Raw genomic sequence first — 26474 nt, 5'->3', positions numbered from 1 at the left:
GTTGGGACGATTCTAAAGTTGGGCCTGAACATCTTTTCTTACACAATTACTGAGATCTTCGTATTGACACTCGGCAGCATGTCATGAGATAACTACAGTTGGACCAATTCTTCAGTTGGGCCAGAACACAATTACTGAGATCTATGTCTTGACACTCAGCAGCATGTCATGAGATTGGTATGTACCACCTGATGAGAGGAGGAATGTCAGTCCTTCAGAGTCTCTTGCAATCACAACAACCCATCGTTGACATTGCACTCCTATCCACAAAAACATTGTTTGGACTCGGTAATATTTTACCAACATTTTAAAGACGTACTTCTTGAATTATTCCAGGATGTGAAAGGCTTTAAAGACACTGGACACTATTGGTAATTGTCATAGACTAGCCTTCACAATTGGTGTATCTCAACATATGCATAAAATAACAAACCTGTGAAAATTTGAGCTCAATCGGTCGTCGAAGTTGCAATGTAATAATGAAAGAAAGAAAAACACCCTTGTCACACAAAGTTTTGTGCTTTCAAATGCTTGTACATGTAGCTCAATGTTTTTACTGGACCAAATTTTATTTCTAAAGACCATATTCAAAATGAGTTGTACATCACAAGCACTATGAAAATATCTATCTCATTTGTCAAGCTACTTCGATACTCAACAGTTGTAAACATTGACTACTCTGAACGGCCCCTTACACAATCAATAATTTCAACAATAAACAAAAAATATTCAGCTCTGAACTGAAACTTTAGAAAGGTAATGTAAAAACTGTTATCAATTTATATAAAAAAAGGACCTTTTCTTACCTTTATGTCGTTTCTTTTCTGGTGGAGATTCTTTTGGCGATTTGAGTTCAAATGCTACGGTTTTGAATCTTTGGTCTGTGGGTGACGTCGGCTCTTCAATATGATGACTCTTCCTGAAATATTTCCTCTTGTGTGCGGCTTTGGACTCCAGACTCGACGTACTGGCAGAGTCGTGACCAGTCAGGCTGATGTCCGAGAGGTCAAAATCGTTTGAGGGGCTCCTCTCAAGTTGCATCTTATCCGAGCGACCCCTCTGCATGATCGCAGGAGCTTCTTTGCTCTCCCACGACGCCTTGGCGGCCGTTTCAAACTCGTCATCATCACTGTTTAATGAGATACTGTCCTGGAGGCTAGCCGAGCGCCGCACGCGCATTTTGCGGTGGACGACTTGCTCCTTCTCATCGCTGCTCTTGGCATCCCTCTCTTTGGAATCTTCCCGGTGTCTCTGACGATCGGGGCTGCGCATTTTGACCGGTTCCTCGTGATGCGCAGCGTTTGCCCGCTTCGGTTTGACCTCTAAGTAATCCTCACTTGAACTCCCTGTCGAAAAGTCACTGCCTTTACGGGTCTCCATGCTAAAATCGTTCGTTCGGGACCACGACGACGGTTGATGCGCTGCAAAGACGTCCTCATTATCAGAGAGATCGTCGTGCAGCTTGGGAAGGATTTCTGCCGGCAAGCGTGGCAAGTTGACGATTTCATCCAGACCGACGTGGTAGATACCGCTGTCCTCTGACTTGGTCTCTGTGCCGTCCATCTGAAGGTTGAAATGCTCGTTGGAGAACGCCTCAGGCCTCTCTGCTCTGAGATCATCATCATGTTTATTATCCTCAGTCCGTTTATTCGTGTTGTGTTTTTTCACGCTGCCGCGCCTTGTGGTCAGTTTCTCTTTCATGCGTTCAAACTTTGAGAAAATGCCAGGCCGTCCGCGCTCTCTCTCGCCCTCTTTTTCACGCGGCTCCGCAGTGTCCTTTCTGTACGGATCCAAAGATCTACTCCTCTTTTTCATACTCTTGGTCTTAGGTTCCCTTTTGATGGATCGACCGGGTCTTTTTTCCCTCGTCGGAGACGGCTCCCGTCTTGGTTCCATTTCATCCCCGACGGTGCTCTCAGGCTCCGAGAATGTTTCATCCGGTATACGACTGATGTCCGACGAACGTCGCTGCGCTTCACACTGGCAGTTCTGCACGAGACTCTCATTGCGGAGCTCCTGAAGGTCCTTTATAGCGGCGAGGTACTCTGCGCGTTCGCGTAGCTGCGAGTTCTGCTTCTGCAGTTGGCACATCTGCTCCATCATGCGTACAAGATGATCCAAATGTTGTAATCCCTGCCCTCTCTTTCTGTCGCCGGGCGACATCATTTCAGTCGACTGAATGTTTTCCGAGAGAGGTGCCAGCCGGGGCGGCGGGGCCGGGGCCGGCACAGGGGGCAATGATACTGGCTTAACCGGCTGAGTCGTATTCTCAATATTCTTAAGGATGTCAATGATAGATCCCCACTCGTCCTTTGACCGAAGGAGTGACCCGTCGCCCATTGTTGGACTGGTCATCTCCCCTCTCTCAACTTCATTCTCATCACCAGCAAACCCAACCCTGTCAGCCATTTTGAGCTCAATCGCTCAATCCCACAATTCTGGTCTCTCACCCTCAACCGGGCGATCTATTTATAAGTCATACATCACACGGTTCCGCGGGGAACTATTCCTCCTCGGCATATCTGATGATTCAATCGAATCCGGCCTCTGCTCCCGGGATCGGCCACACATTATGACTAAATCCTGACAAATTCACCTATCCTCTCCCGGGGGAGGAAACCTGAGGTCAGTCCGTAAGATGACAACAACCCTACAAAGCAAATATTCTGAGAAGTTGAAACTTTAACCATTCAGTAAACTATACTTTCATCTCTGCATGTACCCACGATCACATTTCTTCTGCTACCGTCGACGAACCTCGGATAGTGATGGCTTCGGACAGTTGGTGTCGTCGTCGTCGGTGAACTTTCTTCCCCTTCTTAAAACACCCAGGGTGAATCCCTACACTCCAGATCGCTCTCAAATTAGCGCCTGTTGCTCTCGGCCCTGCATGCAAAATGTCACACTCTCTGTGACGTCGGGACCAGATAGTTTGTATCTGGCACCACAAAGTCTAGGACGAAAACTTCTCACTTACGTTGCGGAGCTTGTAACCACTCGCTCTGGCCGAGCTATTTTGTTGTTGATGTTATCTCACGATAAACGAGTCATTACAAGAAAGATGTCCATTGGGTTTGGAGTTATCCTGTGACGTCAAAAGACTTGACCTTTGAACTATTCCAGCTGCCTTGTAATGTTTTGCCTCACAGGGGGTGCCACTCCTGCGTTAAGTCAACGGCTCTGATCTCTGAATTGACTGGATCTGGAAAACATAATCGAGAGAAACATTTATCAGCAAAGCACAAGTAATTTTGAACATGAGCATCAAGGAAACTTCTATTGACATCAAGCTTTGTTCAATCAGTCCACAGAAATCAACTTTGAAAAGTTGTTGACAAGAATTTACTGCAACATGAAAAACAAACATCTGGAAAAATTTTTTTTTTTTTAAATGGGCAAACAAAGCTGAATTGTGATTCAAAAACCCATCTAACTTAATCAATAGAGAAAACAAAAGTGTGCTCCCATTTTGAATTTTTGAAAATTGAATTGGCTTTTAAATGTGAAGTTACCAGCAAAAATTCATACACATTGCATTGGCTTCCAAATGCAGAATAACCAGCTAATTGTCATCACCACATTTCTCCAACATGCATGTAATAATCAACATTCCACCCAAGCACAGAAACCAAAATAACCAAGACTCCATTATGCGTGCCATAGTAAGAAGTTTATGAATCTCAGAAAGAGCTGGCCCAGCTTCTCTTTATTTGATGACACATGAGATATGACAAACATGCCCTCGGACTACTACTGAAAATAAACAAAGCGCCATAAATCTAGATGTAATTACAACTCAAAGAAGACACCTCCTTTATCACTGCCAATCGTCACAATGGGAGCCTTTATTTGAAGACAACTTTAATGGATTTTCAGAAGGCTGAAGGCATATTATTTGAGGATTTTCAGACTCTCTAAACATAGAACTACTGGTAGTGGGCCTCCTTCGTCCCTTGGTCTTAAGGATGAAGCCCCCAGAACCTCCTGGGTGTTACATTTCAGAGGATTTACAAACTCTCTACATTTTACGATGAATAAAGGACTAGAGAAGTGGGCCTGGGTCTCCCCTTGGTCTAGAGGATGAAGCCCGCCCCCCCCCCAACTTTAATGGTTCTTGTCACAGTCTTTCCCTCACCACAAGTAACAACATCAGCAACAACAAGAGCAACAATAACAACAACAACAACAACAAGGGGTGAACAACCTTTTTATTGTTCAGACATCTTTGAGCCTCAAAGTGATGTTACCACTTAACCATCAGAAGTCATGCCGCCCATATTGCTGTCATCAGGGAAAAAATGGTGATTAATTTCCAAAGGTGAAATCTAAACCATAGCTAAACTGAGTGCTATCATTTGTTGCTAACATGTTCCTTACAAAGTGACTAATGTTAATTTTCGGCCACACATGGAGCATTTTTTATGGACAGAAAAAAGATCAGGCTACAGCCGTCGATTTCACAAAACTCTTCCTAACTTAAGACTAATCTTAGGACTTAGGACGAGTTTTAACCCTGCACTGTAGCATGCAGACCTTTAGATTAATCCCAAGTTAGGAAGAGTTACTCGTCCTAACTGGAGATAAGACGAGTCCTAACTCTTTGTGAAATCGACGGCAGATATTTAAAGGGAAGGGTGAGCAAGGCTTTACGGAAAACAGCTTTTTAAAAAATCTAAGAAAAATTGTGTATTTCAGGGGTGAATAAGCGCCAAGTCTTTGCTTACGGCAAGCAGAGTCATAAATTTGGGCTGAACAAAGTCAGAAACCAGACTTGGCAGATGACCAAGCCTGTTTAGCTGAGACAAATTATAGACAATTTGAGGGTCCCCTTTAATCTATAATAAAAAAAATATATAAAAATAAAAAAACAGGTCAAAGTCTCCAAAGTTCCTATCTCCCATCAAAAAAAAAAACCCAGCGACCACACATTGTTATCTGGTTTCCTTCAGCATTCTCTAACAATTCAAACCGATCTAGATCTTTCCCTTTTTTGTTCTTAAAAAAGGTCAGTCTAGACCTTAATTTTTTTTAATTTCCGAGTCTGGATGAATTTACTTATTGTGGTTAAAGTCGATGCAGATGTCTGGTAAAAAAGCTGTGATTTTCAAAATGCATTACACTTTCAGAAGCTGCTTTACTCCTAACCAAAAGATTGTTACATTATTACGTTAGAATCTGCCAGGTCTGCAATAACTTGGAGGTGAGCGGGACGACTTGGAGAGAATGTTAATTTGTCCTCGGGTGTTTTAAAGTCTTACATTTGAGAGAGGGCTGGCAACAGAGGCAATGGCCTTTGTTGCCCTGGACTTGGTGCCCCCTCAAAACTTTCCAATACACTTATCCAATAAGATAGTCCAATGGAAGTGCCCTTTGCAAAATGAAAATGGCCTTGCCCTCTCAAAGATGAAACTCATACAGCTGCTAAGCTAGCAAATATGCTTAGCACCAAAAAATATTGCTAAGCTGAACCAGAAGTTGAGTGCGCAACTCATCTTTTTTTTTAAGATTTCCAATTTCAGAAGGACTCTGACAAATTGAATTTGACCCATCTTTAACAAACTATTTTTAAAAGGTTATTTTTTAATAAATCGGTGAGTATGCGAATCTTCAGTGGTTAACCAACCCTTTTTCTCCAGGATGCATGCAACCAAAAAAAGGAAGAAAAAAAAAAAACCACCCACCTCAAGAAAGTTTCCTTCAAGAACGCACTCAAAATACACAATTAAACGTTACTCAAAATAAGTTTTTCTCTTGTACCGCGTCACTCAGACGTCAAACACAACCGCAAAGATCCTACCACAACCAGCTAAATTTGAAATTGACGCTCGAGGAAAACAAAAAAGAAACGATACATCTGCCGAAAAATGTTGCTAATTCACTTCCTTCAGTTTGGCTATATCCATCCATCGAAGCCCACAATCTGCATCGGATCGCTTGGTAAGACTCTCTATGTAAGACTTCAACGACTGTTCCCTCTCTCAACGACTCTGACTAATACAGATCTACGTGGACAGATACTTGCCAGTCAGGATGTTTTATTGCACCCGCTAATCCACCCCGAAAGAGCCTTCCCTCAAAAACAAAATAGGAAACCTGACGTACGTCACTCGGGGTCGTTTCATAATTGCGGAGACAATAAACGGAATGGTGTTTGGACAGTTTCGTACATGAATTTTTCAGAGACAGTTACCCAGCTACGGTCATGATCGCCTTGAACGAAATCAGGTGGAAATTACTACAGTGATAAACAGTTCACACATGGTCAAGAAAGCTCGCCTGAAAGTTCACAGTTGGAGTTTGGGAAGACTTCCTCCCCTTCCTCCATGCCCTCTCGTCATTGCCTTGCTGCCCTTGAAATGTTAGGCAGATTTTACAATTTTCCCATAGGTTGCCCTTTACCGAGGAGAAAATGCCTTGGTGCCCTTGCCATTTCAAAAAAGAAGCATACAGGCCTGGAAATTAGTTTGAGATTGTACATGTACGACCTTGGCACTGAAAGAGTTAAGAAGTTTCCCAGACCAACTGCCAACACCTTGAGTCTAATAATGAACTGATCCCAAGGATGGCTGGGGGTGAATCAGGTAGTGACTCAAGGTCAACTGACATGCAGATTATCTTAAACAACCCCCCTTCAAGACTTCCACCACCCCCACCCCCCCCCCCCTTCAAGACTTCCAGACACAGAGTTCAAAAGTGTAAGTTGTTTCACTACTTCTTCTTAAGGGGCAGGGTATAAATGCAGCCTTTGGTAATTACTTCATACATTAATTATCTTACAAATTAATTTTCAGATTCATTACCAATTGTAAACAGACCCTTAAAGCCATTGGACCCTTTCGGTACAGGAAAAAAAAAAAAAAAAAAGTTCACAGATTCACAAATAACTTACAGGGTTTACAGAAGGTAGTGGTGAACAACTTCTCTTGAATATTATTATTCCATGAAATGCTTTACTTTTTGAGAAAACAGTAAAACAATATCAATTCTCGATAACGAGAATTACGGATTTATTTTAAACACATGTCATGACACGGCGAAACGTGCGGATACAAGGGTGGGTTTTCCCATTATTTTCTCCCGACTCCGATGACCGATTGAGCCTAAATTTTCACAGGTTTGTTATTTGATAGAGAAGTTGTGATACACAAAGTGTGGGCCTTGGACAATACTGTTTACCAAAAGGGTCCATGGCTTTAAAAGGGTTATGGTCAAAGACCAGTATTCTCACTTGATGTATCCCAACAAATCTGTGAAAATTTGAACTCAATTGGTCATCGAAAGTTGCAAGTTAATAATGACAGAAAAAAAACACCCTTACTAAACAAGTTTGAGTGCTTTCAGATGCCTACAAAAGGCTTTAGGCCTGAAGTCTTTTAATATTTGAGTGAGAACTTACCTCTTTCTCAAAAACTATGTTACTTCAAGCATGGAGGTAAGAACTTCAGAGGGAGCCATTTCTCACAATGTTTTATACTATCAACAGCTCTGCATTGCTTGTTAACAGGTAAGTTTTTAGGCTAACAATTATTTTTAGTAATTACCAACAGCGTTCAGACCCTTTAAAACACAGTGAACATTTTCCCCGATGACAAAGAAACACAGGTGTGCACCTCAAACCGTTCATTCCACACGCTCAGGACACTCGAGGGAAGCAAAAGGACAAAACCTGACACCTACAAATCCTTAAGGCACATCCATCAAAAAATATTTTCACCGTTTAGCCACACTTTAGAATAACCAACACAGATGTCACTAATTAGTTTGAAACAAAAACAAGCATTTTTGTTTCGGTAAATTTTCTCACGAAAGAATTTGAGGTCAGAAATACTTGTTGACACTGACTCATTACTGGATATCATCCTCCAGGGCATTTTTACTACCCTAGCCCTCATACAAACGTGTGTAACCAAACTGAGGCTGATAAGAAAATAGACTGGTGATTGATGTTAATCATTGTGATTACATAGTGCTATTCAGGGAACCCAACAAGCAGAATTTCAAAATGGTATCACATCAGACAGGACAAATTTTCAGGAAATCTTGATGCTGTGGATTTCATTTCTTACCATGGTCAATATTTGGGGAATTTCACTTTACCAAGAAACTTAGCTTGTTCACCACAAAAAAGAAGAAGATACATACATATATTTAACATTATTTTGATACAATACAGGTTTTAAATCTGGGCTACTAAAACTTCATGGGGCCAGTAAAACACACAGTTTATTATTAGCCCAGTAGGCTACTTCACAAAAAGCTTTTAAAAAGCACAAGACCAGGGTGTACGCAAATCACTGCAATCTCTTTCTCAGCAAGGCCGTGAGGAAGATATCCAGGCCCATTATATAAGAACCAACCGATCAGCAAACATGCCCACAACAGGCCTTGAGTTTTGTTCTTGAAGGGGCACAGCAATTTTCCTGGGTAAGGGGCACTTTTATGATGAAAATGTTGTGTTTGAACTTTGCAGAGGGCACCACAGCAGAATCACAGGGCACTCTGCCAATTGCTAGTTAAGGACACCAGACAAATACTACTACTACCACAATTTTAAAGTCTACTGAACAACCCGTGCTAATCCGCAAAAGTAGAAAACAAGAATGTGTGAAAATTTACATCTTCAACAAAAGTGTTTTCTTGCTCTGTGGTGGTGCAACTATTACGCTCAAAAACACACACAGGACCTTGTGTACAGTACATTCCATAAGAGAGTGCCTTTTGTGTGCGACATGTTTTCTTAAGACCTTACTGTAGGAAGAAGGCTTTGAAATCTCTTGACTCTTGGGATGTGCATACATCCTTAGGATCACTTCTCACACTTAACTGTTTGACGTTTATGTTTGGCCGGAAAACCACTTCAGGAATCGGTAGACACACAAGAAACAGAGTTTTCAGAGAAATGTTTGGATCGCAGTCTTCTTGTTATTGTTTAGCTTTAGCCCAATTTCATTAGCCTTTTTGAGGTATGGCGGACACACAATACGCCTTTCATGCATGAGGTACATCATAATGCTAACTCAAAACGGGGCGATGGGCGCAGCCACTGCAAGTGATGGGGAGCGTGCGCCCATAGCCTCATTTTGGGTAAGATTTATGACGTCAAGCATAAGTATTAAGAGAGGCGTATAGGAGTGCACTGTTTGGTTTGGGTGTATACAGACACATCTTTACCCAAACCCAATGGTGTCACAGAAATGTGTCCCCCATACCTCAAAAAGGCTAATAATGCTCTGCTTAAGTGCAATAACTAGCTAAGCCTAACAAAACTTTGCTTACCAGAAAAAAGTTAGCAGCTAATATATACAATTTCACATGCAGCATATGTGAATGGTATCATGATGCTTATTTTGCTTAGCGGGAATTGTTCAAGTAATATTTTCTGCTTAAGCAGCTCTATGATTGAAATTGTACCCAGCACTTTCGTTAAAATCAGGGCCCAATTTCATGGCTCTGCTTACCACAGAATTCTGCGCTTACGGAACCCTTGAGGCACACAAAACTATGATACGTAACCGCAGAATTCCGCGGTAAGTAGAGCCATGAAATTGGGCCCAGATAGCTACCTTATTCTGGTGGGCATAATTTTTTTGCATTTATTGTGCTGAAAAGCAGCTCAATAAAATTGTGCCTGTGCATGATAACGCTGTGAACATGGTTAAGCGGAAAAAGAAACCTGATAGCAATTTTTTCCAACTTTGGCAAGTTTGATTTCATCACCAGAAAGGTATTTATGAAACAAAATCTGTTGAAGGTCTGATATGCTGATCGGAGTGAATGTGATCTGATTACAATTACATGGCTCATTATTTATGCAGCCAGCCCCAACAGCTGGGGCAGAGGTCAGATTTTGATGCATCAAATTCTCCAGGGATAGCACAAAGTGAATTTTTATTTTTGAAGTGGCATATATCATCATGTTGGCAAGGTGCACCTTTAGCAGAATATCTGTTAAAGGCAGTGGACACTATTGGTAATTGTCAAAGACTAGCCTTCACAGTTGGTGTATCTCAACATATGCATAAAATAACAAACCTGTGAAAATACGAGCTCAATCGGTCATCGAACTTGCGAGATAGTATTAGTAATGAAAGAAAAAAAAAAACCTTGTCACATGAAGTTGTGTGCTTTCAGATGCTTGATTTCGAGACCTCAAGTTCTAAATCTGAGGTCTCGAAATCAAATTCGTGGAAAATTACTTTCTTCTCGAAAACTATGGCACTTAAGAGGGAGCCGTTTCTCACAATGATTTTTACCATCAACCTCTCCCAATTTCTCATCACCAAGAAAGGTTTTATGCTAATAATTATTTTGAGTATTTACCAATAGTGTCCACTGCCTTTAACAGTGAGCTCTACTTTAGCCAGAGTCGGCCCGCAAATTTGGAAATTTATTAGGACGAGAAGACTGTCTGACTTGCCAGAGAGAACTTGACAGAAGAAATCATCTAAGAAATCCTCTCAAATGAATTTGGCAGGTGTTTCAAAGCGCCTAGTAAGATTTAAACTTTGCATAGTACGAACGTCATAAAAGGATATTTCCATTTCATTTAGTCTGAACCTAACTTATGAGAGCTGCTTGACCAGAAAATATTGCTAAACAATTGCGGTGAGCTTGGCCCATCTTCATAAAGCCTGTAAGCACACAAACTTGCTAAGCACAGAAAATTATTGCTTAACAGAAACCGCTAACCATCCAAAGTTACATTAAGTGACTGGTGCCCCACTCAATTTTTGCTTAGAAAAAGAAAATTGTCAAGCAGTAATTTCTGCTTAACAGCTTTATGAAATTGGGCTTAGGATACCGGCACATATAGGCTACATGTCATGTCATGGTATAGCTTGGCTGGTAAAGGAATTCTGAGAGGCAAAATGATGTCGCACTAAGCTAAGTTTTGGCCTTAAGCAGCTCTCCGACCCTTTAGACAATAGCAAAATTTCTTGGAGAGAGAGAGAGAGACCGCCATGTCGGGGTGACGGCATCGCTTGGAATTCCACAAATTTTTCTTCGGGACAAAGAAGAAGTTAAGTCCAAGGTAAAAAAAGAAGAAGAGGAATCTCTTGATATGAAGCAACCAGTCAGTGAAATTAAATGATCTCCATGGGGAGATGTCTTCGTCAGATTGAATCTTGGATTACATGTCGTGATTTGAATGATGTTAGTCGTGGCTTCACGGCGGGTTTAGACTGTGGAGGGAAACCATTTGGTCTTGGTTTAGTTGAGCTACTTTGTAATAATAATAAAGGCTTCTTATAAAGTGCACAATTCTGTCGCTCAGTGACGCTCAACGCTGAGAGCATATTTGGGGTCGAACAAAGAAAAATTACTAGAGCGAGATGTGAACCATCAACCTCTTGTTTAACCTGCCGGTGCTTTACTGACTAAACCTCGTCTTTCTAGCCCTATGTTGGCGGTCTCCTTTTTACTGGTTGGGGCTTTTATTTTCCTACAAAAATGCAAGCTTTGTTGGCATTTTCTTGTAGTCCTTTGCAAGAATTATTAGAAGGGTGGATAACTTTGACAGTTCGCACTTGTTTATTTCCTGGAACATATCCACATGTGATTAACCATTTCCCACATCATTCATCACACAAACAAAAATAGAAAAACATGACAACAAATCAAAAATTCAAGACACTGTCAATTTATTTCTACAACTAACTCCCAGATTTGATTAAGGAGTTTGTCCTTCGCAACTAATCTTGATAATTGTATTGTAGCATAACTGTCTACATTCTTTAAACCGGAGTGTCAACAGAACTCGAACTTCCGCTGTTTGAAAAAGGAAAAAGGAAATTTCTTCGTGTTATTCTTTTCTTTTCCTTTTTTGTCTTCTTTATGGGTTAAACAAAGAAACAATGACTCAAGCTGGAGTTGAACCTTTGACCTCCGGATTAATGTGCCGGTGCTCTACCAACTGAGCTTTCTAACCCTAATATTGACTGTGATGGTCTCCCTATTTTGGCAGTATCTTTGTTCAGGGGTGCCAGTCGTCAGCCTTTTCAACCGGAAAAGCTGAATGCCTGGTACTTCTTTAAACTATTTATAAAAACCAGTGATCTTTCAAACTGAAAAAAAAATTGAAATGTCAAGCAGAAATCAGCTCTTCTCACTTTGAGCCACCACTACTCACAAAAGAGATTTCTTACATGGTTTCACAACTTTACTTAGTATATTTTTCCACAATAGCCGTAAGTCTTATCTAGTAATACTCTGAAGACCTTGTTTCAGATCAGCCTGCTTTGCCCAAACATCCCAACATTTGTGTCCAGAATGCCCCACCATTTTGAAAAACCTGGGGAAAACTCTGGAGAGTACCAGCCTTACAATATATACATGTGGATGTGTTATTGGAGGACAACAGACAAAAATGCCAAAAAGGACCTTGAGAATTCGGAAGATCCCTGACTTCATAATAGAAAGGGATTTCTAGTCTGGCAGCTGTGAAAAGCCCAAGAAGAATAAACTCTTAAAGGGAGGGTTTAAGTTTGGTAATTACCCCCAATATTAATTACCATAAAAACATACTTGGTATAAGACACTGGAGAGATGTTGATATTATAAATAATTACAAGAAATGAAGTTTGAAGTAGAGTAGTTTAAGAGGTAATTTTTCATCGCAAAATTTGAATCTGAGAAAGGCTTCTGACATCCGAGCGCACAGAACTCAGGGGTGTCGGAACATACCTGTGTGTAATCGAAATGACAATTGACATAACTGATTCTGCTGGCTTGTTACTGAAGAAACAGGTTAGGAAAAAAACCATAACATGTCTGTGTCTTCAAATACCAGAGATTCCAAGAACCAAAGAGTTTTGGACAAAGACCAAGACCAAGAATAGGACGTTGGAGAGCGAGCAACTGAGAAATAATTGCTTCATGGCGTCAGTATGAATACTAGAACTACCATTAAAAGTCAAACGGTATTGCTGAAAGCCACCATGTGACTACTGTACTGCTTTTAATTGCGCCCTCTAGCAACAGCTCTTACAAGTTGCGCACAGCCGGATTAAAACACAGCTTAACATTTGGAAATGGGCTGCAATTGCTATATTCTACAACTGAGACCTGGATCCAATGGTCCAAGCTTGGGGACAAAAGACTGCGACAAAAATTCAAAGTTTCACTTTGTTGCTTTTTAAGGAAACCTCAAAAAGTAAAACCACACATTCTCTTTAAAAGAAGTTTCTTTTTTTTGGGGTCTATCCCGTCAACTGCGTTTTATAGTCTCTGGGCAAATCAAAATTGGCAGGGTTGTCCTTGGTGCGCATACCACTGCTCTGTTATGTAGGGTAACAAATCTCTGGTCATGCATGATGCCCAGGATAGGAAGTACATTGTGGACCACCGGTGTGATTGTAGAAGATTATTTTGTGATTGACCCATTGGACCCAAGGTCTATGGGCTTATACAGGAAAGGAACAGAGAGCAATGCCCCTGTGACCAGTGTGTGTCCCTTTAAGGGTGTCTGGGTAGAGAGTAGCAAAGCATACGCTCCAATTACTCTCTACAGTTTTGGTACCTTTCACCATTGTAGACACTGGCCTAGTCTTAATGCAAGCATGGAGCAAGCAATGTAGGAGCAATGTCTCTGTATGACCAGTGTGTTTGTTCCTTTAAGTGTGTCTGGGTAGTGGGAACCATCTGTTCATCTTGCTCTCTACAGTTTTGGTTGGTACCTTTCACCATTTGCAGACCCTGGCCTAGTCTTGCATTGTTATTCACTATCACTCAACTATTGGTTTCTTTAGTTTCAAGGCAGCACATAGGCCTACACAAAGAACACTGATACTAGACCAGGATGCTTGACAAGCGACCATCAGAAATCCTTAGACTTAGACAGTGTTGGCAGAAGATCACCTAATACATTCTTCTACCGAAACCCTCTTAGGTGTTTGCCCCTTTAAATCATCGCAACACTTCATCATCACATGACAGGTGGGCACTTTTAAAGCTTGACCAAACTGTTTGACCAGTGTACCCCTTTAAGTGTTTGGTTTTACAACAGCAAGGGCTTTCTTTGGACGGAGTGCAAGGACACTGTCTGTCTGGGCCTAATTTCATAAAAGCCTGTTACCATAAACAAAAAACTTGCTAAGTACAGAAAAACCTTGCTTAACAACAGAGACTGGTTACCTGCCAAAACTTCATGAAGTTTACATTGTTGAAACTGGTGCTCCACTCATTTTGTGATTAGCAAAAACAATTGGGTAAGCAGTGATCTTTTGCTGAACAGCTTTATGAATTTGAGGCCCTAATATACTCTTCTTTCACTCCCTGGTTCCCTCCACCTCGCCATACCTATAAAATCATCATGGCAGAAAAGGGACCACCTTCAGGGCCCAATTTCGTAGAGCTGCTTCAGGACAGATCAGGGGTCGGTTTCACCATTTCACAAAGAGTTGGGACGAGTACTAACTTAGGACTAATCCTAGGAGTTGTTAAGAACTTAAGGCTAGTCCTAAGGTAGGACATGCTCTATAACTCAAGGTAAGACTGGTTTTAACTCTTTGTAAAATCCACCCCTAGGAGATATACAAATTGCAAGGATAGTCCTAAGTTAGGACGAGTAACTGGTCCTAACTCAAGATAAGACTAGTCCTAACTCTTTGTGAAATCCACCCCAGGACAGCTAAGAACAATAAATTGTGTTTCAATGCAGAATTCAACAGGCAGACCATGGCCAAACCAAGAGCCAACATCCAAACTGTGGTTTCGAAAAAGGGCCAACATACCTTGGTACCCCATTACCCAATCACATGGAGGACAGCCATGGGGACCCCCTCTCTCATCCAGGCCCCATCTGTTCTCTCAGCTCATACCCTGAAGGTGTGAATTAGACCACAGTATCCAGGGGTGTTGCACAGGAAATGGGTTTACATTTTGTCTAGTTTAAAGGGACTAAACACTATTGGAAATTACTCAAAATAATTGTTAGCATCAAAACTTACTTGGTAAGGAGCACTGGAGAGTTAATTCCCGACTCAAAGAATGAAAAAACTTAAACTGAAGCCTTTTATTATGCATCTGAAAGCACACAAAGTAATGCAACAAGGGTGTTTTTTCTTTCATTGTTGTATTGCAGATTCGATGACCAATTGAGCCAAAATTTTCACGGATTTTAAGTACATATTGTTGAGATACACAAAGTGCAAATATACTGGTCTTTGACAATTTCCAAACAGGTCCAGTGCCTCTAAGGGAGAGAAATTGCCTGAGTGTGCTTAATATAGATTTCTTTTTCTGAGCCTGGTGGGTAATGTCTGGCTGTCAAAATTGGTTATTAGATTTGGAAGGGGGACTTTTCAGACGGTTGGGAAACATTAAATTGAGTATTTGGAATGTGGTGCCACATTTGTGTTTATTTTTAAATAACTACGGAGTAATTGGTTTACGATAAATGATTAGTAATGATTTATTTTTAACATGAAAACTTTGTGTGAACTTGAGGCTGAGACCAAACTTGCTAGTCACACACAAAAGCTGCTGCAGGATTCTACCCAGTTCTACCTAGACAGTAGTTTTTCTTGCCATTCATTTCAAAGGAACATTACAGAATTGGTTTTTGCTAACAAAACAGTTGCTGGCAGTGTAAGCACTTTATGTAATCCACGCTAAACTTTAACTGACAAACCTGGCGAAGTTTTGAGACCGATCGGCCATCTGGGTCACGAGAGAATAGTGAAAAACCGATTACAAATTTTGCATTGCATCGATGCCAAAACAAAAATGAATAAAACGCTCACTGAGCGATAAACTCCAAACGCGAAATTAAATTATTTATTTCTTATCAAATATGACATTTCAGACAGATATATTTCAAGGGGTGTTTTCTACTATCATCATCATTAGACCATGTAAGTTTTATGTAAATCTGTGATTATCATGATTTTTGTTTCTTACCAATTCTGTAACCTTCCTTTCAGAGTGATAACCAAACATAAACCTTCCCTTTAAATATCAAAAGATACAGGTATTACAATGTCACTCCCTGGGAAAATCTATGTCTTGACAGGTTTATTAAATAATAAAATACATTTCATAGAAGTACGGAACTGAGAAAAGATTGTGACCTCTCACCTTTGAAATCTAAACAGAGAGTAGTTGCTGAAGGTACTGTTACCAATTAACGGTATTCTGGAAATGTGAATTTGCACGAACTTTTGACACCGAGCTACTGAATTACGTTTACGTTCACGCCACCGATCGACACCTGATCCAATTTCAATTTGGGGTTTTCCAGGACGTCGTGACTGATGTTGGTTGTGCGCTGTGAGTGGGCTTAATGATATTGAAAAATTTATTCTTGGGCTGGAGTTTGTAACGAGTGTTTAAAGGCTACATACGAAGTGTGGATCTGAGAAAAAAGGAGGTCCACAAAATGTAGGGACTTCAAAGACTATGTGAACTTACACAAGATCGAGATGCTCTTCTCTTGTACATACCAGTAGTTAATTCCCAGTTAATTTGATTTTGTTACTTTTTTATGTACTAACCAATTCTCATATTGTACTGTTTTCCAACAAGAGTAGGGGAAAAAACGTCTTATTGAATTGAAGTGTGTTTTAACCCTACAATTATGAGGTGTGGACAATGAGAACAAAAGAGGTCCACATAATGTAGGGATTTGATACAGGTCCACACAGTGTTATTTACAGTATTGAAGAATAGGAGTTTCCTAAAGTGTAAAATAAAAATGACATGTCCACAGAGTGACTGCAGGACCAAACTTGTCGGGTTTTTAAAGTCCAATCAGCCTTTTCACCGCTCCATATTCAAAAGGGATACCTCTCAACACTGAACTAGCCAACCAAAGTGAATTTGGACTTGTCCTCGGGCGTTTTAACTGGCCTTTGACACAGACCACAATTAAGGGAGAATACTGGTAATAAATACCTGACCTAAATTATGCAACAATAGACATTCCGCCAACCTTACTAGTTCTCCAAGCATCATTTATTACTTTGATTAAATTATTTTAAATTATTTTATTCACCATTGATCGATTGGAGGTTGTTATGGTACTTAATCTCAATGGTATGTTTTGTTATTGTTATAGAACGTTTTTGTTGTTTGGACAGATTGCAACCATTGGCTGGTCCAGGGTTTGCCTTAAACTCATTCAAGGACTAGCTAAGGGGACCAGGGGCCGATTTCACAAAGCAATAAAATTCATTGCAAGACAAATTAAATTGTCTGTATCACCACAGTGATTTGTATTGTAACATCACACTTAACTTAGCAACTGTGATTGATTTTCAGTTATGATCAATTTTAACTCTTTTGAAATCGGCCCCATGGGGCCTCTCTTTTAGCGATAAGTGTATACTTGGATCTTTTACATGAACCTGCCTGACACAACATGGCCAAGACCGATGGTTTTACTTTCCATCCGGACGAAGCAATATTTCCATTCAAGGACGAAGCAATCTTTGTCAAGTGTCTTGCTTTAATAAGGACACAAATGTCAAGACCGGACATAAACCCACACTCTACTGAAAAAAAAATAAGCAAATATGTTGTTGTTGTGTTTTTGTGTTTTTTTAAAGAAGTAAAACTCTTTTCACATAGAGAAACCTGTAGACTTTCTTAAAACACTCACCCAAAGTCACCATCGTACAACCAGGACCAGAGACCATACTTCAGTGCTTATCCATGTAACAGAACCTTCAACCTTGCACTTCAAAACTCAGTACAGATCTAACACGGCAATAGTCAAGAGACAAACTTGTTTGCTCTGTAACTTTCCGAATTCTGAAAACTGAAATTCCCTCATGACAAAATATGCAAATTCATGATAGTCACATGACATTACATCATCCAAAAGAATGCAACTCATTCAACAGGTGTAGTGTTACGATTTCAATTTCATTCGGAACTTTGACTCAGTGCGATGGCCTCAGCGCATTTGATCTGTCGCCGCCAAAATCTCACCAGTGATATTCATGTCTGGCACCACCAGGACTGATACTTCACAGAGGCAATGAAGGCGAATGCCTCCATGCCACCATGCCATTGCCTTGGTGCATTTCTTCCGAGGAGAAAACGCATTGGTACCCTTGCCCTTTCAAAAACAAAGCATACACGCCTGCACCACTAATTATCCTTCATTATTTCATACATTGATGATACATATGGAAACATACTATTCTTGATACTCTGTCAATACCAAATTCCCTGGAAAAAAAAACCACATTTTCAGAAACCTCATAAGGAAATATAATTTGTGTTTACCAGAAACATTGTCATGTTTGTTACGCCCTACTAAAGGACTTCGAAAAAGTATAAGAACATCATGAGGAGTGCATTCTGAAAATTTCAAAGTGAAATCTGTCTCAAAATGTTTTATACTATCCAAAGCTTCTTCAGGCTTCTAAACCAAAAGTCTGTATTACCATTAGTTTTTAGAGTGATTAACAAACGCACAACTTCTCTTTAAGCAGGATATGATAACTTAATATCACCATACTTCTAGTTAACATCACAGGGCAGTAACCTGACTCGGCCATTATCATTACCAACCCCCAAAACCCCAGGGGAAAGCAGTTCGCCGTCAGTCCTTGTTCTAAAACCTACCCTATATTTCCTTACTTTCCTATTTTGGGGTCGATGAGAAATCATTTGACTGTATCCTTGACTATATGCCCTTCCGTCCTAGTGTACCAAACTCTGAGGCCAATGTCATGGTGTTACTTTAAACAAAAAATTTATGACTTGATCAATTTTTCGGAGAGTGAAACAGGACGGGAGCCGTCACCAGCGATTTACAAAATAGTGAACAACATTTGTGTTGGTATCCATTTTTGGTTGGTTGTGTGAGTTTACCAACTATTCGGTTGAACATAACAGGATAGTTTAAAAGAGTAACCAGTTAAAGCCATTATACACTTTCGGTACAAAAAAGGAAAAGAAAGTTCACAGATTTACAAATAACTTACAGGGTTTACAGAAGGTAATGGTGAAAGCTTGAAATATTATTCCATGAAATGCTTTACTTTTTGAGAAAACATTTAAACAATATCAATTCTCAATAGCGAGAATTACGGATATATTTTAAACATGTCATGACATGGCGAAACGTGTGGAACCAAGAGTGGGTTTTCCTGTTATTTTCTCCCGACTCCGATGACCGATTGAGCCTAAATTTTCACAGGTTTGTTATTTTATATATAAGTTGTGATACACGAAGTGTGGGACTTGGACAATATTGTTTACCGAAAGTGTATAATGGCTTTAAAATACCAGTACCTGAACCATTTTCACTGCTAAGATTTGAACCCACACTCTGACAACAACATTTGAAGCTTCGGTCTGGAGAACTAGACCACTCGGCCATGACACGCAATCGCTAAAAAAGGTTTCATTTTCGTACTAAAATAAACAAAAAAGTAACAGAATTGTTTTCTTAACAATATTTATACTGTATATTTAATGTCATTAGAAAGGCATGGTTTGCTATTTCTTGTCATTTCCTTGTTCCTCAGATTGTTAAAACAATACCACATTGTGGCTATCCTTGTTGACTGAAACGTGATACTTTCAAGGACTGCTCATAACGTTAAAATTTTGTAATTACTTTATTGAAATTCTTTAAATTTACTTTCAGTTTTTGTCTGTCTACTTTCCATTTTAAAAGAAAAGCAGAACAGACTGATGGAAAAAGGGGGAAAAACACTTAAAGGGGTTCACTCTTGGAATAGTTGCACTTAAGTTTTTCTTTTCCCTCCTAATTCATGCCTTGGTTTAATGCCAAGTATTAAGCAGGACTCAACAACTTTTCATTGATATTTCCTAAGAATCAGCTGAACTTGGTAAGGACTTTTCAGAAGAACAAACAGTCCTCAAGTTTCCAAGAAAAACAGGAGTGGTACAAAAAAAATGAAATGGAGCCTCTAACGGACTGTCAAATTGCGGTTTGGAATCACTCGAAAATATGTGACCTTAAAGTAGGGGTCAGTGTGTATTACATGGACTTGGATTGTGTGCACAAAGGGCATGTTGCGACGAAAATATTTTGATGTATGAGTGGAGGACAATCCTTCAAGAGCCTTTTAAAAGGGTTGGGGTACTTTTTGTAGGACACAAAACATAATGTTCACAGATTAATAATAAACTTACATTATTTGAAGATGGTAGAAAGTTTCCCTTAAAATATTACTTGCTGGTGATGTAGATTTCTCAAAAAGGAAAGAAAAAACTGAGAAGGAAAGTTTACTAAAAAAGGCAACTTGTTCCCCAACAACAAATAACTATCTTATTAATAATATTAATGATTTAAAAGAAATAATGTTTTGTTTTAAAAAAGTGCATGATCTAGAGAATTTCATTGTTTTTAGCGAACTCTGGGTTTATATACAAATGTAAAAATCTGTATAAAAACAAAACTTTTTGCGTACTACACCATGGCTCTAAAACATCCGATAATTTAAATGATCGCTATTGCGATCATTCTATGTATAGCAGTGTTATGATACCACCCCCCCCCCCCACAACACATGCACAGAATAAGACAACCAGCTCCAACAGCTGACAACATATGATGACATTATATACGCATGTGTCACTGGCAGTTTTTTTAAATGCATCACTTCCTGTATGTTTTTAATTGATGAACATTATCGCCAACTACACGTTCTGGATCGAGATGCCTCTCCAGATAGTGTCAGTATAGATTTATAATATGAAGGAGAACTTATGATCATTTTAATTGATTTTGATTAAAATGCACTTTTAGGAGGGGAACGAGATGAGTCGACTTATGTGACTGCAAGCACAGCGTGATATTTCAGCCAACTAATGAGGACACTGAAAAGACCGTTTCCCCTGGGCATTTTTTTTTCCCCAGCTTTCTTTTCCATCTTTTCCAAGTTGGAAAGTTTATGCACTTTTTTTAAAAAGCTACTTGAGCAAAAGAAGTGTTAAAGACCGGGCTCGAAATTTACAATGGACAAAAAGGCCCGAGGCCAGTGATTTGTGTCAGGCCAGTAAAGTCACGACTTGACAAGTCTGGCCGTCTTGTGTTTTTCAATTCAACATTCTATCTCTTGTAATACTCTCTTAATGTAAAAGAGTGAAAAACTCCACTCTTTACATTTCATGTTGTCCCTCATATGGCTCTTTCAATAGTATGGTGGTTATTTCACTCTTAGAATGAGGGGTTTAACTCCAGGACAGAGTGAAAAATCACTAAAAAAGATGCAAACTTCAACCTTAAAGAGTGGAAGACCACTCGAAAAAGAGTTGTCCCTCATATAGCTCTTCAAAAAGTGCCTTTTCACTCTTTTCTGTTCAGAGAGTACTGTGTTGACAGTCAGAGTCTACTTACCCATGAGACAAATGAGATCAATCTTCTTTTCAAAAGAAAGAAAAAAGTTTATAGGCCAAAGTCAAAACAAAATCTGGTCAAGTGAAAAAAAATCTGGTCCAGGGGTATAGTCAACAAACAAATGAAGGGGTCTGCCACCTCTGCTTACCCCCTATGTAGGGAGCTCTGGCACAATGTACAAATGCGACTTCGGTCATTTTATGGTAGTAATTTTGGTCGTAGTGAAAAAGTAGGCAAATTTCTTTGTGGGTGGTAGGGATGCTGTATAGACTTTTCAGGTTACTAAATCACAGTTTTTTCTGGTTTTCTATTTGGCAAATACTTGGAAATCAGAATCAAGTAGGAAGAATACCATATGCCTGGTATTTATAATAGGTTTTAAATTGAAAATATGTAAACATTTTAAAAACATTTTTAAAACATTTTAATTACCACAGTTTATTTACTTTATTATCCAACAGTGCAATTAGTGCCAACCGAAACCAAATCCAATGCAAGGTTTCGGTCTTAGGTGGGATTCCAACTGGGTCCACAAAGGTGGCAGGCAGAGACAAAACCCACTCAGCCAACCTCATCCCCAAATTGGTACATGGAAGAGTTTCCATACCTCGACCCCAGGCGCTGTTAACTAATCCCGATTGATCCTCAAGCTAACTCAAAACCTTATAAGCACTTGAAAATAATAACTTGTTAATTTCTCCATCAAAACCTTCACTCTTTGCCCCCACACCATGAATTGCAACTCTCTCTTACCTACCTCTCTCACTAGTGATTTAACCTTTCCGATATTTTCCTAGCGATTTCCTGCCTTTTAACCTGTGTGTACTTGCACAGCTTACCCAGCTGAAGCATCTACACTAAGGAAGAGGTCTCTGACATTAAATTAAGGCTAATCTCCTGTTATGTATGACTTTGGCACCCAAAATATCTGCGAAGGGAGGACCAAGCTTGCCTTGGAAGAATTATGCGATGATTTCTTGGTTGAAGGAGGGGGCGGGGTATTAGTTTGGTCACTTATTGTAGGCCTATGTATGTCAATTTGTATAGCGATTAAAACATTTGAACGGTTCTAAAAACCAAACGTTAACATTCCCTTTAAAAGGAAATGATTTCTAATCGTACTTTCCTTTCAATCCAAGACATGTGTACATTTATGAGTGGAAAAGCCGTCAAACATTTGGAGAATCCGGTGCGTGGGCAAGCTCACACAGGTACAACATGGTACAACTATTATGCAAAGGGTGGTTGAGGGGGGTTTGGTTGAAGGTACACCTTTGGAAAACCAACCATGTAGGCCTTCAGACCCTCTAAGGAAATGTTAATTTGTCATCTTTTCAGTTGAATCATGGAGCTCCATGGTTCAATCACATACACTGTACATGCATAGTACATGTGGAAAGGCCGACCAACATTTGGAGAATCCGAGCTCACACTGGCACAAGAACGTGGGAGGAATGTAGGGTATTCTGTCTTCAGTTTGTATTTCACTGTCTCCCTGTGGTGAAAGACATGACTCCAAGGACCTTATGGGTCGAGGGTCGGGAGGGGAGGGTAGATGATTTGAGTCCCCACCAAGTGTTGGGATGATGAGCGAAGATTGTTGGGGAGTGGGTGATGGAACTGGAAGGTACATGGTAAGGAGCTAGGAGTGGTAGTCTACTGTAGTTTGTGGAGTCTTCTTTGTTCACTTAAAGGACCATCTGGGAACGATTTCATGCCACTTTATTATTTCATTTTGCAAAGGACACTTCCTTTGGAACATCTCAAAGTCTATGGGGAACTTTTGAATGGGGCACAATGGCCAAGACCAAGAGGTATGACTGGCCCCTGTGTAATTCAGGCTTGATAACCTTTGAATTTCTGCGAAATAAAGAATATGAAGCCGACAGCTCCAGGGAAAAAAAATATTCAGAATTCAGCTCTAGTTGACTGGTTCACAGGGTAAATCATTCTACATGTAACTGACAAACGATGGGGGAAAATAGGCCTATATCTTTTCATGCTAATGTTTCACCATACCATGGCGTCAGGTGACAGGTTGACTTAAGACAAGGATGTTCCATGAAATATTGTGTTTCAACCTTTGGTCCTGGAGCAAACCGGTTAACCCATTCTTTGGTGACAGATAAGTAAGGAAGTGTTCTCAAATTTATTGCTAAAGTGCAGCCTTCAAAGAAAAACAAAATCTACCAACAATATAAACAAATCATTTAAAAATCTATTTTTTAAAGTACATAAGTTCAACAGTTTATAAATAAATAATACATGTTGTAAATCATTACTAAACCATGAAATCAGATGAGTTTTTCTAAGATTTTATGACAGCCCTAGACCTCAAATTAAAACCCACAGGGCACCACAGCAAGTGCTGTGGGTGCCCTGTCGTTTTGCCGTGGTGGCCTTTGCAAAGTTCCAATACAAATTTACATTTTGCTCATAGAAGTGCCCCTTATAAGAGAAAAATTGCTGTGCCCCATCAAGAGGGAAGTACTGTTATCTGGTTTTAGGGATATTATTGCAGTTGTTTAAATTCACAGAGTCTGTAGGGACACGGAATACGAAGAATTCAGGATATGACATTTAGGTGAGCTTGGGGAATGATATCATGACTTGTGACCCCAAAAGGTCATGAACTCTGGGGTCTGCAGTAAGGTTCCATGAAATAATAAACAAATATGCAACTCAACTGTGTATCGCACCTGTTTGTGGAAGTGTAGAGTTTTATTAACTCTTTTTAAGTTATATCGCATAAAACATGGCAAAGAGATTTTCACTTTTCTATCAGATTTTTTCTGAGGGCAGAATTGTCTTGAGGGAAGACGATCAGAAATCAGACGACATGTCAATCATGTGCGCTTTTTTAGCCAGCCGATACAAGCAAATTCGGCTGACACCAACAAAATAAAAAAGCATCTTTCTTCATTAAAAAAATTCACAAAAAAAACATGAAGAGAACACCACATAAAATGCTCCAGACTGTGCAAGAACCCTTACACCATGAAAAATCATGATTATTGTTTAAAACTAAATTTACAAAATTGTATAAGTGTGCAGTTTTCCATTCATTTCTTACTTCCTGAAAGCAGCCAACAAAACAGGCCCATTAGGAGGGGTAGGGGGTCCTTTCAATGGGTCTAAATTAACTCCCTTCATCCAAGACACAGGCTTAGCGGTTTGAATTTAAAAAGGAGTAGGTAGACAAACTTTTACTCTATCTGCATCACCGACTCAATGCAACTTGCAGGTCATTTTGTGGCGGGTATACAAAGTCTTGATCTGAATGGGTTTTGAGTTGCTGTTTACGAAACGTCCATTTCTTTGAGTTTGGGTTTGGATAATTGGTGTTCGGCCAATAGCGTAGGTTATGGGGTATAGCTTGTGTAACACCAGCAATTCACACGTAATTTACACCCATTCCTAAGAGAGATTAAATTCACATCCGTAATTACATGCGGTTGTTGTTGAGGCTAAATTAACTTAGAGCACCCTTGGCTATTACTGGCTTCTGGAGTTGTGTCCCTTCTTGTAAAGATCCAAAGTAAAACTAAATCCTGTTAAAGGTGCAGAACTGACAACACGTGCATCATACAAACAGGGAGATTTTGTCTAAAAATTAGGTAGATTTTTAGAATTTTTGCAAAGTTCCAATGGGAAACTTTTGACCGGTCCTTTTCACAGTTCTCGCCAGGAGTGCGCGTGCCCAGACCTACACTCGCAACACTGAGCATGTGCGCGCACGCTCAGAGCCAGGCCTGATTCTTCAGGGAGGCAACGAAGGCGATTGCCTCCGTGTCCCCTGGTCATTGCCTTGGTGCCTTTTGAAATGCTCCAGTACAAATTTGCAATTTCATCATAGGGTGCCCTTGACCAAGAACAAAATGCCTTGGTGTCCTTGCCTTTTCAAAAACGAAGCATACAGCCCTGAGCCGCACAAAAGGACCTTCATGTTTGCTGCCGCCAGAGTCTCAAAAGCCTCCCATTCTAATTGACATTTTCTTCGTAGGAGTGGTCCTTACCAGAGGAAAATTGCTGTGCCCCTTCAAGAGCGAAGTTCAAGGCATGCATAGGCAATCATGTTGTGAAGTCAACCAAACAATATTTCTCCTGCGAAGTTTGATAATCAGAAAGTGAAGTCACTGACTTTATTTAACCTACCTCCAAAGTGCATGTACTTGCATCTTAGTCATACTTTAAAGTGACAGCCAACATTTTAATCGATAAAATAGTAACTTGTGTGGATGGTTACGGCATTAGCCACCTTCTACAGTTCCTTTAAAGGTGTACCTGCTTGTGGTATATGGTAAAAACATTTATAGCAGAGCACTAAATACCTACGGGTCATAAACAAATTCTTAAAATACACAAATGCTTCAAGAAGCCTTTCTTCATGATTTAGTGGGCAGTTTCAGAGAGTGACCTAAGCATTTTTTTGACTCCACAAATATTTCTTGTTTTTTTTGCAACAACAAAAAATAAATAAATCATAGAACTTTGGGTTAGTAGGCACTAATACAAAGTCGGCTTTCCCCCCACAACAGCTTGCAAAATAAGTCTGGATAATTGGTTATGTAGTCCCATCCCCCTTTTTCAGAGAGGGAAATAAAAACCTCTGCCAGAATTTCTCACGTAATTACCAGAAACTGAAAGGGACTCTTTGTACAAGGTAAAAACACTCGGGTCTTTTGTGTTCTGAGATGACAATAGAATTGAGTGCAGTGACTTCTTAAAGGAGCAGGTACAATCATTTCACTACCTTACAATTTAGTGTTTTTTCCTTACACTATAGGTGGGTGACACCATTGGTCCTTGCTCTACGATGATTCACAGCACATGCCCAAATTTCATGGAACTGCTTAAGCACAAGAAGGAGCTTTTTAGAACAACAAAACTGTGCTTACCAGAATAAAGTTAACACCCAAAATAACTTGTCACGTACAATTTGTTAGAAGGGATTCTAGTACTTTAATCAAATTATCCGACAAAACTTTTCAAAAAAGGCACAATATCTGAAGACCAAAAGAATAACACTACTGCGTGTACGGTAAATGTTCTGATGTAAACTTCAAAAGAATTATCCCAAAGTCACTGGAAACGAAAAACCACACTGCAAAATTTGTCAAGCTGTTTTTCACAGAAAGCGTTTACTGTTGAT

The 26474-nt window shown here is 39.9% G+C and overlaps 1 protein-coding gene across 2 annotated transcripts in view; it reads right to left on the bottom strand.

The window, feature by feature from the left end:
- Positions 1-26474, bottom strand: part of LOC139952855 (uncharacterized) — a 69568-nt gene that overhangs the window by 30116 nt on the left and 12978 nt on the right. For both annotated transcript variants that reach the window (XM_071952114.1, XM_071952115.1), the window contains exon 3: positions 807-3202. In XM_071952114.1, the coding sequence (XP_071808215.1) occupies positions 807-2409 (1603 nt within the window). In that variant the 5' untranslated portion in view covers positions 2410-3202. The remainder of the gene's footprint in view (positions 1-806; positions 3203-26474) is intronic.

This window comes from Asterias amurensis, chromosome 21, assembly GCF_032118995.1.
Source record: "Asterias amurensis chromosome 21, ASM3211899v1".
Taxonomy (NCBI): domain Eukaryota; kingdom Metazoa; phylum Echinodermata; class Asteroidea; order Forcipulatida; family Asteriidae; genus Asterias; species Asterias amurensis.
Note: the sequence above shows the minus strand (reverse complement) of the source record. Positions and strands in the feature narration are given on the sequence as shown.